Raw genomic sequence first — 16,738 nt, 5'->3', positions numbered from 1 at the left:
AGAGGCGTGTGTTACACATCTGCGCATTAAGTTTTATACTTGTTAAACATTGCGGTTTATCGTTCATCTTAATAGCTTTACTGTGGTGATCATTAAGTTCCTAGGTACTTTAGTACGCATTTATATTATATTTATTATTGGAGTTGACTGACGTTTGCTCCTGATACATATGCTTGCCTTAACCCAACAAAACATCAATGGCATGACATTAATTTTTCAGTTAAGACAATTTGTAGATTTACTTATAACATTCAATTTTTAATAAGAAACGGACGCATATGTTAGGCAACAAATAGTTATAAACATTAACAATTTTACTGTAAAACAAGTATTGTTTATAATAATTATTATCCATTCTAAAATAATATCATTACAAATTTTGAACAGACAATAAAACTTAATAAAAAAAATAATAAACCGTATGAGTATATTCGACTGGTAATTTTTGTATACAAATTTAATGGTTATAAAAATAGATTGTTATAATCCATTTGACCTCATCGAAATGATGGTGTTTAAAAAAAACCCTCACTAGAAGCCCCGAAGCATAAAATCCACGGTAAATCCTATGACTATAACTAAGCATTAACGTCCTATTAGGTAAGTGTTTGTCTGTGCGTTGATCAACAACAATACATCATAATAGAAAAATACAGTGAAGAATAACACATTATAGTAAAGTGTAAACTATATAGTGGCTTTTGGCCATTTTCACCATTTTTATCACGGCCAACAACGCAGTAATAGGTAGGTAAAACCATTATTTTTATAATATCCATTTAAATAGTAATTATTATAATAATTATCGGTACTCAAAAATCATTACACACCTCAAAATTAATAGCAAGCCGTCAAAATGATTTGTCGAATTTTACAATAAAAGAACGAAGATCACCGAAAACAAGTATAGTTCAGCCGTGTCGAGTCTTGCAAGAAGCATATCTATAAAATATATTTTTAACATTTTTTTTTTTTTTTACTAACGTCAATCAAAAAAAAAATGGTGGCTAAATTTGCGTTGGTCAGTCATATTTCGAGACATAATAATCGCATGTGTTTTGTACTATTATTAAACAAAAAGTAGAATTAGAAAAGTAAAATTTAACTTAAAATTTCAGGTCTTGTGCTTGGTGGTAGTGGCGGTTTCCAGTTCTGAAAATCCAAAAGGGACCGAGCCCAAAGAACAAATGCAACCAGCAGAGACAGTGTACCAGACGGTGTACCCTGTAGGCCTAGCTGTGCATCCAGCACCGCTTGCAAGAGTGATAAATTATGCACCTAGTAAGTATAAGCTCTAGAGAACCAATCAAATTATCAAACTTATTCGATGCAGAAATTATATTATTATATAATAATTATAATAGACATAAATATATTTAAAAACATTTTTTTTAAAATAAAATTTCTATTATAAAAGTAGTGACAAAAACTTTTTAGTTTAAAATAAGTTTTTTTTATTAGAAAAAGTACAACATTTAATTATTACAATATAAACTATATTTTTATAACAGCTATATACAAGAAAAAAAATTAAGTCAAGATGAATGATTTGGTGGAGCATTCAGTAGTGTCACACGAACGAAAATAAATGTTAAAACTTATGTTTTATAAAATAAAAAATTAAAGTATAAATTTTGTTTTCTTAAATTCAAATTAATTCGAGTATAAAAACACAATTAGTACATTTTAAATTAAACATATTACAGCGTTAGTACGCCTAGTATATGTTTGCATTAGACAATATAAATTGTAAAAAAAAAAAATACGATTCTGTTCAAGTATGTACCGTTATAATAAATCAATTTTACAAAAAACCATTATCCTGGTAATTTAAAAACTAAGTACATTTTCAATAAAAAATATATAAATTCGTTTTAATTCGTTTACTTAATAACATAAAGCATTATTTTATATGTCCCAATCTTATTTAATAGATTTACATACATCAACGCTAAAACTAACAATTAAGAAAGGCAAAAATTAAAGAAACTCATAAGGTTGACTTTTAACTTTCATATCGAACTTGTATTGCAATTTAACCAAAAGCCCAAGATGGTCTTTGGGCATTTTAAAAAAATACACATTCTTGCGACCAAACAAATTTGCTAATAGTTTTATTGGGTGACCGACACGAAATATAAGCAATTTACATTTTTTTTTTTAAATTATTTACCACCACGGTTAGTACCCGTTACAGTCGTTTTAGGGTTTAAATTGTTTTCAGGTAACCGAAAGACATTTAAAAATAATACACTTGAATTTATTTTACAGTTTTTTCGCCATACGAGTCCACCGTTGGCATTTCCGAATACTCCAATTGGATACATCACATTTACTAACCAAATTTAAATAAAAACCAAGTGCTTTTATCAGTTATTTTTCAAGCACCGTTTACTTACATATTATTTTCTATATTATTATGAATTTACTTGTTTTTTTGCCCAATAAATACCACAATACATAATGTAAAAATGTCTGTTTTTATTATTAGTATTTCTTTCATTGTAAACTTGTACAAACAAGTATGCCAAGTTTGTCGGTAAATAACATGCAAGTATACAATAATAATTACATACAAGTCTGTGGATGTGTACCCGTTTTACTTTTCGGCGGTTTCTTCGCGTTCGGCATTGTCTAAAACATTAATAGGTTGACAAAATTGGATTTCAATAAAAAATGTTTAAAATTATTATTGTTCGTCAAAGTTTACCTGTTATATCGGCGGCAGGTTTACTCGTGGTCAAGTGTATTACCTGGACGGTTTTGTTTTCCTCCAGGTGTTTGGATCTACAAGAAAAGTATAATAATTTTAACCGATGCAAATATGATAGCGTTTATTCAAATTAAAACATTCTTAGTACATTCTTCGTCCGCCCTGGCCGAATTTCGGAAATAAGTTCAACCGGAACAACAAGTTGTCCGTGCCTTGTTGTTGGTTAATATTTGTGAAAGCGTCGTGTAACGAGTCCGACTCGATCGTTTGGTCGTTTCCTTCTTCTTCTTGGACGTCTTCTTCTTGTGAATAAGCTGCTAATAAGATACAAAACAGCGGTTTAAAATACAAACACAATTTGCTCGGTCCGGATGAAATATACACAAATAAAATTATATTATAAACCAAACGATTACGTCCTACGCGGCGAGCGATCCCTTTAGTATTTTGTTGTAAGTTGAAAACAAAAAACAAATTGTGGCTTTTTGTGTTGGAGAACTTTTGTCATTAGAGAAACGGACGTGGTTGGTCTATTTTATCTATTCCACAAATCGTTTCGCGGTACGCTGAAAGTTTTCTTATATTTTCTTTGAACATATAATAATAATATACACAGGACGTTGTTGTTGTTTTTTTTTGTGTGTAAACATGTAAAACAACAGTAGGTGAATGGGAAATGAGATCAATAGTTTTCAAAACAAAACAATTTATATTCTCTCATATTATTACAGCGGAAAAGGTTCCTAAGAAATCCGGTTAGGGCGATGCAATAATAATGAGATGATATTTATGGACTTAGGCACTATTGATTTTCGGAAATAATATTATTTTCTTCAATTGTAAATTGCATACAATTAACAAATATTATAATTCGTTTTATCCTTGTCCACATTTAAGATAGTTGGCATCGCAAAGTTGAAATTGAAAAATTGTTTGTTTAAAAATGAATTGTTTAGTTGAAGCTGAATTAATCAATCAAATTAATAATATTATTATCAAACAATTAGTTATCAGTTATAAAAAAAACAATTTAATCAATTACAGTTTTAATTGGTCTACTTTTATATTGGTCTTATCAACGTTAAAAATAAAATGCAAAAAATGCAATTCCAATTGTTTTAAAGTCAGGTTTATTTCTATGGATAATTTTAACTTCAACATGTTTTCAACTGGCATTTTTTAGATGTTTTTACAGACATTTTTTAATCAGTATTATTTCTTAGTTTAAGAATTGAAAATTTTCAAATCCATTACATAGAACCCTTTTATTCTCAAGTGACGTCTAGTTAATTTGAAAACCCCATCTTTTCAATGTTGACTTTTATAATACTTCTAGAGATAATTTCAAAAGGGAAAGTGAGGTTAGTGTAAACCTCATTCACAAATTTACCCCATCACCATATTTTTACTGATAACAAATTGCTTCCCAGACAAAGTCAACGTAATAGTTGATTTTGGGGGAAATGTAGCAAGGTTGCAAACTCATTAAGTACATATTTCTCAAACTATCCCTACCCTGGCGGCAAATTAAAAAATTTGACCAATGTTAGAATGGTAGCAAAAAATCATCGTTTAGCAGACAACGGTACCACCATTCCAATGCCAGGAGCGGGCTAGATAGGATAATATCTTAGACAAGATCTTGGGACAGGATGTAATGGCTATCAATTGTCTCTTTTACTTAGTCCAAATCACCTTGTTCGTGTTCGGTGTCGGCGTCCGACAGCGGATATATGTCGAGCATGACGCTGATCGGTTTCTTGTTGACCGGCCTCTTTACCTTGGGCGGTTTCTTGACCGGTTTCTTCGGTTTGACCGCCACGGGCATGCGGGTACTGGGCGGACTGTGGAACACCACACCGGTGTGCGACGGCACGTTGATGGATCCTTGCGAGACGGTCAGGTCAACGGGTACCTGGCTCTCGAAGCCCATCGAGTACCTGGCGTCCGGTTCGGGGGGCTTCATGAAGTCATCCGGGAACGCGCTGGCCGGCGGGGTCAAGTAAACGGGCGGGCCGTACCGGTTTCGGAACCGTTTCGATCCGGTCTTCGGCGGAGCCACGTCCGGAAGGTGTCTGTTCACGTCTTCGGCAGCGCGGACCGGCACGTACCTGACGCCGGACTCCTGGGCGACCATAAAGTCCGGTACGGCCTGAACCGGAGACCCCGTCACGTATTTCATGACGTTGACCACCCCCCTGGGCGGGTACGGCGCCCTGTAGGCGGTCAGCTGCGGGAAGTCCGACCTCCGGCCGAAACCGTACATGCCGTCCGGGTACTTGCCGCCCCTGAGCACGTTTAACTTCCAATAGCCGGGGCCGTAGGACGGCAATGCCGGCCGCTGCCGCGCCGCGTACATGCGCGTCCGCCTGGCGTTGCCCAACTCGTCCTCGTCCATTCGGTCGGTCAAAAACGATCCGTTGACCGGTGCCGGTGCTTCGGTGAAGTTCTCGCCGTACTTGACCCCTAGCAGTGCGGTCAACAGCCCGTCCGTCGACGAGTCCACCGCCCCCGGCACGGTCTGCTTGTCTTTGACGTACTTGGCGTAACTTACCACCGGTCCGCCGGTCATCGGGGTTTGAACGGACGGAATAGCGAAATCGAAGAAGGTAAAGTACACCTGTAACACAGAAAACCGAAAAAATAAAAAAGTGGCACCAAGACACAGCAGGGGCGGAGAGGTCATAAGTCTTCGGTAATTATTCCAACTAAGAGTGATACAAATGAACGCATGCTGTTGGATGACCGTCATTTGGCGTCAAATGCTGAATGCTTATTTCTTCCCCCGAGTCTCTCCCGGTTTGCACACCAAACTTTTATTCATAATGGGAACATATACGAATTTGCAAAAGTTTTTAACTGAGCGAGTTACCAAGATAGTTATTCTTAGCATGGCGATTAGCATTTTTGTCAAATATTTATAGAAATCACATACGATTAAATAACCGACAAATATTTAAATGGGTTTGCATAAGTTTATACTTGTAGTGCGCTTAATTTGGCACTTGTGTAAAATTTTATTTTTGACTGGTTAGAATTTATCTGGTCAATTGTCAATATGTTTACCAATCAACTTACTATTACCCGTAATAAGTAAGAAACAAAAACAGGCAATGCTTGGATAAATAAAATAAAATACAATATTTACAATATTTGGCATGAAATATTAATCGTTTTTGTTGCTGAATTTTTAGGCAAATTCAAATCTAAGATAGATAAATTAGGTAGCTTGTTTAGTTACATAGTACTTTTATTCGCAATAAGTAATAACTGATGGTATCGCTTTCGTTGCCCATCCTTTTGTATAATAATATGGCCTTTTATATATTATACTGTTGTTGTTACCAAATTAGAGTCGCTTTGTTACCGTAACTTGATAATTATTCGACTATTTTATATCGGAGTACACTATACAGAACACGTTGGCATAATAACAAATTTTACAACCGTTGTGAAAACTCTTAAAACATGTTGTCTCTTTTATTATAGTGTAAGTACCGTGACAGGGCAAAAAAGTTTTTGTGTACTTGAACATTTTTTTTTTTTTTTGAGCGGAGAAGGAATGGTTGACTAGGTCGATCATTTATCATGTCGTTTGGTCAGAACTTAAGTAATACAGTAAAGTTTACGGTTTAAGTTGGAAACAACGGCAGCCTTTTTATTAGTTATTGTAAACGGCACACGTATAGAGCCAAAGTTAACACAATGCGTTATGTACTTAAACTGCAATTCGTTTGATTTATCGATATTTTTCGAAATAAATTTGTCGTGACCGATTTTAATGTATTTCATCATCGTCAAACTGACAGGAAACCATTACAGCGTTATATTTTTACAGCGGTGCGTGTAACTAGGTTTGAAAAAATTGTTATCATATTTCTCGGGCAAGTAGTGCACTTATAAAAAGGAGTCCAAACGAGCCGGTACTAGATTGCTGTACAAAAGCTTAATCGCAATTGCAATTGCAAAAAAAAACAAAAAATGAATATTATCCCGAAATATTATTCGATTTCAAACGTTCAAGTACAGACATTGTATGTAATATATTATAACAACGGCCGGCAGTTGATGATTCGCAATGTACCTAATTAACAGAATAATATTGTTGTGTACAAAGCGTAAAGTTAATTCGGCTACGAAAAAAAAAAAAAAAAAACAAAAAGGTGAGATAACGAGCCGAGCTGTTTATAGTTATTAAGATTTTTCGGATTTCGATTTTCTAAATTCGATAAGACCCGTCGCTTTCACGCGGCGAAAACAAAAGTGCGCATCCGAGACAACAACAATGTATAATAATAATAATAAAATAATTACATTGTATTACATTGCACTATACGGCAGGTGTGGAATTTTAATGTTATGCCGGCTGTAATTATTATCGTATCAACCTGGTAATTGTATTGTTGTTATTATAATTATTACAACCAAAAGCGTTTCGCGGTCTCCGTACAACGGCTGTGACGTTTACGGATCGTTTGGGACGCGCGCATCGTGCAACCGCTGGCCGACAAAAATACACAACATGGAAAAAGTTTAAAACAAAATCGTTTAGGACTACATAATTTTTCAACAATCACAATATTATTTCACCTCGCTAGTGTGTACTACCGCACAGAGAAGAAACTATACGATTTTTACACGGGCTCTTATGGGACGAGATGAAAATATCATGTCGACATCATGAAAATTATCGACAAATGTACAGTGCTGGTAGGTGTAGAAAAATTCCCATTTTTCGTTCATTCCGGCTAAACTGTCCACTCGACAAACGTGGAAAATGGCGACGAAAGTAATTGTTGTCGGCAGACGACATTTAATTAATTAAACAGTATAATATTAATTACAGAAAAATGAAATATCCGAGTTCTGGCATCAATGGCTATTGAAGTTTCAAGTTTAGGACACGAGGAAAGGTGCAGTTTAGTATTGTTATTTATCTGTGCGCACTTTCCAACCGCACTTCTCCTCCCGTCCTAACGTTTTTAACTCTTACAACTCTAAACATATTTATCCAAAACTGGTTATCAACCAGTCAACATTTTTAGTGAGATATTCTTAATTGAAAAAGTTAAAAAAATATATACTTTACCGCTTCAGCATCAAAAGTTACTATCAAAAAAACTAGTTTGGGAGGGGGGTAGAAACATAATAATTTGTGGGAAATTGAGATCAAATTATATAAAAACACTATGAATAAAAAAAATTCAATTTTCAATTCAACCCAATGAGATTTTGAAAGGCCCGTGAAAAAAAATCACCCTGTACATATATCTGAGATTCTGTGCTATCAACTTAACTTATAATTGTCATATAACAATATTACATTCATGTGATAAGGTTGTAATTCCCACAAAGATGGCGGAAAACGGTAACTTCAATGATTATCTCTATTGGCAACATAAACACTTTGGCAATCTAGTCTATTATACTATGTTATATTTTTTTGTGATAAAAACACAAATAAAACGAATAATTTCTTCAAATCTAGAAAAATACTATTGTTTTTATTTTTATTTTTCACATTTTATTATGCACATTACAGGGTGATTTATTATCAAGGATACGACACTGGTTTTCTCTTAGAATCATTGGCGTTGATAAGAGCGGGGGAAGGGGGTAGGACTTGGGGTTCTAAAAACCTTAAAACTTAAAATGAATGCCACGTTTATTATTATTTCAACAAATATCTCGCCAAAAAATAAATGTAGGTATTTTGAAAAGCGCAATGGCTGTATGATAATTACTTTAAGGATAATTAACACTGTCGACAGTCGATCATTTTTAACGTGAGACATTGTGTATTGTTCGGAAAATAAAAAAAATATAGGTTTTCTTTTTGGTAATTAATAAGTATATAACAAATTAGCGATTAACAATCAACAGCTATAAGTGATGCACACAGTTTAAGATTAAATTGAATTGCAGCTAATTAATTATTGTTATTATTGCGAAATAAGTTTATATTCTGTTGTACAGTGTTAGTTATCATAGTTAATGGACCGTTTCTCGTGCTTAAAGCAGTCGATATAATTGTTTGTTTACCATAACGTTATTAAGAAAACAAATTGCTCAACTCTGTTTTACAGTCCTGTGACTGACCGCAAACGAATAGTGCAAATCGTTGAGCAATAAAAGTTGAAATAAAACGTGTTGTAGGACTCTAGTCGTTGACTTGGAGTGTAACATAAATACAACTGAAATGTGTACATTGTACAATAATTGGGCAAAAAGAACCTTTGGCCAAACAAGCTTTTAAGTTTCCACGAGGATCTGAGTTGTGTTGTTTTTCACAAGACTCTCCATAACGTTGATTCAATCTTTGTCAGCCATTTTTCGCACAAAAGGAATTTCCAAAAACGTCAGCGCACGTTGGAGAGGTTTCAAAAGTGTTTGAACTTTTCAAGCACTCCCACCGGATTCCGGTCGATGTTGACACAAAACACTTAGCTTATATGGTACTTATATACTTACCACGACCACTGCGGCGGCTATCAGGGACAAGATCAACAAGCAGCTGCTGGCCCTATCCATTCTGCGGTGTTTGCCGTCATCTTGTACTTTGTAGATGCCGAACTCCGAAGCTTCGATGGTGGATTTCCTGTCCGGAGGCCATTTGGCTTCCAACTTGACAGTGCCCATCACACTAGCACGTGCGTTTACCTAAGCGTCAGTCGACGTATTAGCACCAGTGCAGCTGGTGGTGGCAAATATTTCTTATCAAAAAAAATCTTCATTTTTTTCCACTCTGTTAATTTTCTCCTCCGCAGTCATTGGCCGTATCATACTTGCCTAACCTACCGTCACCGCCGGAGCCGACTCGTGTACAGCCGGTGCTCACATGAAGAAAGTCCAACGTGCTCGGCATGGCGATTATCTTATTTCATTTCCACAACCGTTTCCACTCTTGGTTTCAATTGCAGAGCAAGTCAAATTGTCCACAGCCATAAGTCATTTATGTCGACAATCTTCTAAAACGTATAAAATTGTTAATTATTATTTCAAATATTACTTTTCTACTTAAATTTTCCAATTTTCAAAAAGACGCAATTAAAAATATCGACATATGCTTACATTATCATTTATCGTTTTGGACAAGGCTATGAAAATCTGTTATTAACACAAGATATGAACATTGAGTCTTTCAGATAGTTTTATTTTTTTTTTTATGTTGAAAATAAAAATTGACAGTTTTATAAAAAAATCATAGTCAAGTTGCGAATTGTTGTATTGATTTCATACGGAATAGCTTATTTAAAAGCTACAATTTTTAAATTAATGGTCGAAAAAATAAAAAACAATAATTTAAACTTGTTCCAAAATTCGATTTTAATATTGAACAAGAAGGATTGGTGTTTTTTTCTTAAGTATTACTATATATTATTCTGTCATAAGTGTTGAAAATTAAATAATGGATGGACCAAATAAGTTTCTAGAACAACTTTTAAAGTTTTATAGTAAATATCAACAAATATTTTAAACATTCTTTTAATTGTTTGAGACTACAAGTTTTTATGTAGTATAATTTTTTTATTGCCACGTTGTGTATTTAATTCAATTGGCAATGAGCTATAAAATAAGAATTGGGTAGATTTATAGGAGTAGAGGGTTTTGTTAATTATTTTATCGAGAGACTGCTTTAGTAGGATATTGTTTGTACAAGTTTTATTTTTTCATTTATTTGCTTATATAAGATCATTAAGAAGAGTACAATAATATTATAACGACCAGAATAGAACTGGTCTAAAAGCCAAAACAGGAATGACGCTACCGATTGTTGCTCAAAACTCATTAACTCTGTTCGATTAAGGAATGTCTATATTATCATAAATATACGAAGTGTCCAAATAAAATCTAAATATTAATATAATATTGGTGCCTTTCTCTTTGTTGTGTTCACACGTAACCACTGAATGTGACATGAAATCAAATAAAAATGCGTCAAATATTTGTACACAACGTGTGAATTAAACGGTGTTTTTTCTTAAAATAGTAAATCAAGAAGATTTTTTCTCATATTAGATTAAAAAAAAAAAAATAGGTATAATATGGTAATTTCGGATCACGTTTTTTATAATATTATTTTACGGCTAACATTATACCAAAATAATTCATACCAACACGTTTAGATAATAATAGTAATATGTATGTTAAACGATTTTGCAAAAATGTATAATATTATAAATTAAGCGTTGCGTTGTGCGCACATAAAAACATTTTATATTCAAAAAACAGTTATTTATGTAGTTGCTTCTTACACGTTGTGTGAACGTTATATTTATGAGTGTTACTTTTTGAAGTAAACATAACTAGCATAAGTCTATGGTGAACTCCCACGGTGAATGCAAGTTTACAAATGTAAATATTTCCGGACGGTCTGAGTAATAATAATTGATATTGTCAAAATGTCTTATTAATTAAACATATTCTATACGACACGAAGAAGTGGTGAACTCCAATTGTTTCACATTGTAATTGATGAACTTCAAAGGGCGTAGTATCTTGGTGCCAACCGTAATGGTGGGGATGATGTAATTTTAAAGGGTGAGAGAAGCAAGTGCAGAAATGTTCATAGCTAAATAGCAGGATTGGAGAGATTAGAGAAAAACACGATTTGGACATAAGTAGCGACCACTTGTTTCGGTTACCCAACCCAAATCAAATTGCCAAAAAAGTTTAATATAGGAATAATGATAATATCACATAATAATCAATGTAAAGTGAAAGGAACAAACAATCATTTTCAACAAAATAAAAATATTTTGTAAAAAAACCTTATTTTTCAGCAGGAAGTTAAGCTAAACAAAAACATTTTAACTTTACTAGTTGATTAATATAATCAATGAGTGCAATAGATAATATTATCTAAATAAGTAACACAATTAAGTAAATTAAAAACTAAATTTTTATGTTTCTGAATTAACATAACAACACTGTCGGATTTGCACATAAATATCATAAGAACTATCTCAATACATTTTCTTGCAAGACAAATAAAACGTATTAGAAAATCAATGTCAGACTAAGGAAATAAAGTATGCATTAATTTACTTTTTGTCCAAATAATTACTATTCATCGTCATAATTATGAAAAGCGTTATTGATTGATTGTTTTTTTTTACTTATTGATACTTGGTAAGATATTAAATTACATGAACTAAAATTTATAAAGCCATCTATTAAACATTTTAGACATTTTTCTATACAATTATTTTGACATAGAATCATTTTAATGTTATGAGAACATATTGTAATTTTATAAAATTACAATTTTTTTTTGTTAAACAACTTGAATAGCTCATAAAAAATGGTTGTATTTTTTTATTACCATAATCTGTGGATAATATACTATTTAAGTCGTGTTAAAAATAATTTATAACAGTACCTACCGGCTAAAACTGTTTGAATCTTTTATTTTTTATAAAATACACATTTGTTATAAAACTTAAATTCCAAGTCAGCATCAAGGTATTTATGCACGTATAAAACTGTACTAATCTTGACCAAAACCGATTTTAAATAATAAAATAAAACGAGAATATCGTTTAAAAAAAGTCTGTATACAATATTATGCAAATACTCATCAAAAAAGAAACTTGTTTGCATTATTAATTTATAAATATTAACATGTTGACTAAAATATATGCTGTTTTACTATAGTCAATAATAATATTAAAAAATCGTCATTTCATTAGGTAACTAGGGAAATTTTCTTACCATACTAAAAACTAATCTGGCATACATAATGTTGTATGCAATGTAGTCATTCAGTTTTTTTCTCATAATTCCAATAATCAAATAAGATTTAAGAGCTTTAAAGTTAGGGGGGGTAAAAACAAAAAAAATTGTGAAAAATTGAGATCACATTGTATAAAAATAATATGAAAAAAACATTTTAATTTCTTATTAAACCCTATGAGATATTGAGTGGTTCGCGATAAGTGGATCACCCTGTATACTGTTCATCTCCAAGCAAGAGGATGTTCGAGATATGTACACGTTATAGATACAATATGAACACCATTTTTTTAACGGTGAACTGAAGTAGTTTTTTTTTTATCAAAACGAATAATATGAAATGTACAAAGTAATTTTGTCAACCTTTTTTTTATTTACAAAGAAACTCGTTGAACATCCGTCATAAGTTTTGTAAGTTTGACACGTTTTTTTTTTTTTGCTGGGATGTATTATTATATATTTTGTTTTTAAACAAGTATTAAAATTTCCGTTTATAACTTGATGGATAACCGCACCAAGTTCTAATACTTCTTCGGTTCTTTTGGATAATGATAAATGGTTTGATTCTGAATGTATTTTCGGCCGTCGACATTTTTTCTGTAAATCATAATTTATAAAAAAAAAAAAAATGATGAACTTATGTATTTTTTTTTTTCTGTCTTGGAAGCGAAGCTCAGAAGGTATTATTGAACAACGTGCGTCGCTTAATAATAATCATAATAGTATTTTTTTTATTTCTTAAAAAAAACAGGAATGCGGTTAGCAAGCAATTTGGTATATCATTATTTTCATTATAACTTTTTAATAAATCAGCCACTTTTAACGGCCTTTTCTTTGTTATTCAAACTTATAGCAAATATTTATAGCAGACATTAAAAAAAAAGAAGCACTCCTTTTGGTAATTAGAACTCTGTTTTTTATAATGAGCGTTATTATACATAATTTACATGGTTGTGACTATTGTGGTTAATTAGGTTAGATTAGGTCGTATTAATTAAGTTTTGGCACAAAATTCAAGTACAGTGTGTGACCTAAACATTTTTTTAAATTCATATTTAATTGCTTTAAGTATGAACATCCTTAGATATTTTCCTATACAACAATTTTAACACAAGCATATCAGGCATGTAATTTAAGATCAATGTATTTTTATTTAAACTCTAATGTTATGCATAAACATGTATTGCAAATTTGTTTATTTGCATTAGATCTATATAAGATCACTATCTCAAATTTCAATAATATTATGCGCAAGTACCGATTACTGCAAACTATTTGAATATACTTTTTATTTTTTTTGCATAAAATAATAATATAGTATAATATTATTATGTTGTAAAATTTGTAACTCCATACCAAAATCAAGGTGTTTATGTCGGCGCAAGTTTTTGTTTGAACATGATTTTAACTATCCAAAATGAATATTTAATATTGTATTATTATTACATTTTGTTTTATTATAAATAATTAATAATATATTTGTACAATGAAAATGATATTTCATACACTCGAGCCCGTCGTGGTTACCAGTACTGACAGACTTGTGGACTATCACGTTACAATATATCATGTTGTATTATTATGTTAATATTAACTATTTGTTATCTACCGTGTGTAACGAATACTATTACAGTTGTTGTATTTATCAAAGCATAGTGTACCTACCTACCTACCTGATCATTATCCCGAATTCGTGGGTACATCACTGTTAAAGATCACAATACACCTATTACAATGATAATTTTATGTTTTGACATTATATTATTATTTTTATTATTGCGGACCGCAAGTGCTATTAGTTTGAGTGATTTAGTGTGTATAGCTATGAACGTACCATTATTGCATCATATCAGTTTTGTTAACATTGCAACATTTAAATGTTTGCCCGTAATAGTATATTTATTATTGTACAGGGTGTCTGGGAATGAAATGTCAAACTGTATGTGATCATCATATTTGCAACAGTGAATCAAAATACATTATAAATGGGTTTATTTCATTTTGAACTTTTGCGTAAATGAAAGATAGTTTCGAATGCGTTTTCGATTATGTCCTTGTGAGGCTAATCACGTCCAAAGCTTATGCAAAACACTACTGTGTTTACTTTAACTATATTAACCCAAGCTTTAATGTGCCAATAATCGTTTAGCAGCCCATCTCTGCTATTATATTGGCAATATTAAATTGGTCCATAAATTATATTATAAAAGTGACCGCTATCAAAGTTTTTCGCGTTGTCTGCACTAATGGCAATTGATGAGATACAATTTAAACTCGGTATGTTTGTTGGGGAGTGTTAATGGTGGAAAAAAAATCACTTCTTAACAACCGTCTTGACCCTTGTCTCTCGTCTTTCGACCAACTCCACGAGTGTGTCTGATAAGTCCTCAATAAGGAATGTCTTTTCAAGACAAAAACGCTTTATTTGCACATCACACCATTTTAGGAGATCATTTTTTGTGCGTCGATAAAATATGGGCGTGTAAATATTGTAAACAAACCTAAATTCATTGTTGAAAGTAACAACAGACAAATCGTTTATTGAATGAACGAGAAATAATTATTAAAAGATTCATAGAATTAAATAAGAGTGTTCATATATTTTCTTAACAGCGTCTCGCAAATAAAAAAAAAAAATCAAATGAAGTATAAATTAATGAATTTGCGTTCCAACAAAGTATTATCCTCTTCTAACCGGAATTTATTTGTTTTTTTAATTAGAATAGAAATATTTTTGGACTTATGTCAGTATAGTAATACTTGGCCGACCCCGTGTAGTTGGGAGTGTGAGGCGAAGATGGAGAAGAAGATTAGAGAATTTAATACAGTAATAATTATGTATAAAAGATACAATCTCAAATCTAGAAAATATCGGTAAACGGCAATTGACGAATTATATTTTTATAAGAGAGAACATTTTTTTTTTTTTTGATAGCCACGGCAAATTTAAGATTAAGAAATAATGTTCTATTTTCTGTTCAAACCCACTAAGTTCACTTATAAAATTGAATTTAATATTACCATTAATATTTCATTATTAGCTTAACTTTACCTACTATAATTGAATAATTTGCTCATCCTTTGTCAATATCGTTGACTATTAGGTTACTTTTAAATAATAAAGTGATTTAGTTCTGCAATAATTGATATATTATGTATTAAAAACACATACAAATGGGAGATCTAAATCATTTTGGCTAATTATTGATGTTGACTTTTTTAGAACCGACGTACAGTAATGTAAGCGAATGTTTTATTTGTATATACTTTTTGCCATTCGGTTTTTGACCAATTCTGTAAAAAAAAAAGAAGGTATTTTGTTATTTTAGCCAATGGTTACTTGTGAAAACACCTGTTAAAAGTATACTAGATTTTTGTTTTTTTTTTTTTAGGGCCATGAATAAGCTAGCTGCTAGTGCTTGCAAAAAAAACGTTTGCAAAATGAAAAAGCTATCTTCAAATCATTGAAGTTACAACATAAAAAAATACATTTACAACGAGTGCCTTATGGCTTATGCAAATAATATGGAATTACCAATACTGGTATTTCAACATTGAGCATTTTTACAGCAAGGTTATTTTTAACATTTTTTTCTATGGCCACACACGTTTGGTTGCAAAAAAAAAATGATCACTATAGAAATATATACAAAATGCTATTTTCAATTTTATTTACCAATGAGAGGATTTTTTCAGATAATATTTATAATGCGCATGGATGTAAGTATAAGTGTAAATTTAGATGTTATCTAAATAATATTGGTGAATTATATTTAAATTATTAGATGTAATGCGTGACATGTTGAATTTTCTAATCGTGTGCTAGATTTAACGGCGAGCTCTAAACCCACCTGAACACAACAACAATATCACATTACTAATATTATGTACACCTAATACTCATTTGAAAAAAAAAATCTGTAATTCGCTTTTAACTCTCATAAACCGCACACACGGCAATCATTAAATACACATTCAAAAGATAAGGTAAAATACTTAACAATAATACAAATATCGAGTCAGCTAATGTATAAAATTAAAAAAAAAAAAACTATTTTTGAAATTTTGGTTAAATTGGGTTTGTGTTTTGGTTTAACAGCAAATTTGTTGAAGGGAGCAAGTGAGTTTGTTAAATATTTCTTTTTAATTATAATAATTATAGCACAATTTTCCAAGCATATATAACGATGGGAAATTACTGTGCAATAATGATATCTTGTCAAGTCGGTTAAACGCACAATTTATGTTCGTTTTAATCGCTTACATTCCTTACAACAATATTATTAGACA

The 16,738-nt window shown here is 31.7% G+C and overlaps 1 protein-coding gene across 2 annotated transcripts; it reads right to left on the bottom strand.

Moving 5' to 3' along the window:
- Positions 1-1,943: 1,943 nt before the first annotated feature.
- Positions 1,944-9,373, bottom strand: LOC126846728 (uncharacterized). Of its 2 annotated transcripts, none has more exons than XM_050586508.1 (5): positions 9,185-9,373; positions 4,409-5,333; positions 2,862-3,030; positions 2,711-2,787; positions 1,944-2,634 (listed from the first exon to the last, which is right to left on the bottom strand). In XM_050586508.1, exons 1-5 carry the CDS (start codon positions 9,350-9,352, stop codon positions 2,600-2,602), a joined length of 1,374 nt encoding a protein of 457 aa, XP_050442465.1. In that variant the 5' UTR covers positions 9,353-9,373; the 3' UTR covers positions 1,944-2,599. The 2 variants fall into 2 exon arrangements, with proteins under 2 accessions (XP_050442465.1, XP_050442466.1); XM_050586509.1 differs by having other exon boundaries at positions 2,862-3,027.
- Between the last annotated feature and the right edge of the window lie 7,365 nt (positions 9,374-16,738).

The sequence above is a fragment of the Adelges cooleyi genome, unplaced genomic scaffold (genome assembly GCF_023614345.1).
Source record: "Adelges cooleyi isolate 19-005CV unplaced genomic scaffold, UGA_ACOO_1.1 ACOO_flye_CR_arks_rails_tigmint_CR_PRNA_9, whole genome shotgun sequence".
NCBI lineage: Eukaryota > Metazoa > Arthropoda > Insecta > Hemiptera > Adelgidae > Adelges > Adelges cooleyi.
The sequence above is the reverse complement of the archived record's forward strand: the minus strand, read 5'-3'. Positions and strand labels throughout refer to the sequence as shown.

Bases quoted from the DNA above. Each gene is read 5' to 3' on its own strand.
- LOC126846728 (XM_050586508.1), bottom strand. From the start codon at position 9,352: ATGGGCACTGTCAAGTTGGAAGCCAAATGGCCTCCGGACAGGAAATCC. The intron at 5,334-9,184 runs GTAAGTATATAA...TCTGTGTTACAG, and splicing joins TAGCCGCCGCAGTGGTCGTG to GTGTACTTTACCTTCTTCGA. The intron at 2,635-2,710 runs GTAAACTTTGAC...TTAATGTTTTAG, and splicing joins ACCTGCCGCCGATATAACAG to ACAATGCCGAACGCGAAGAA.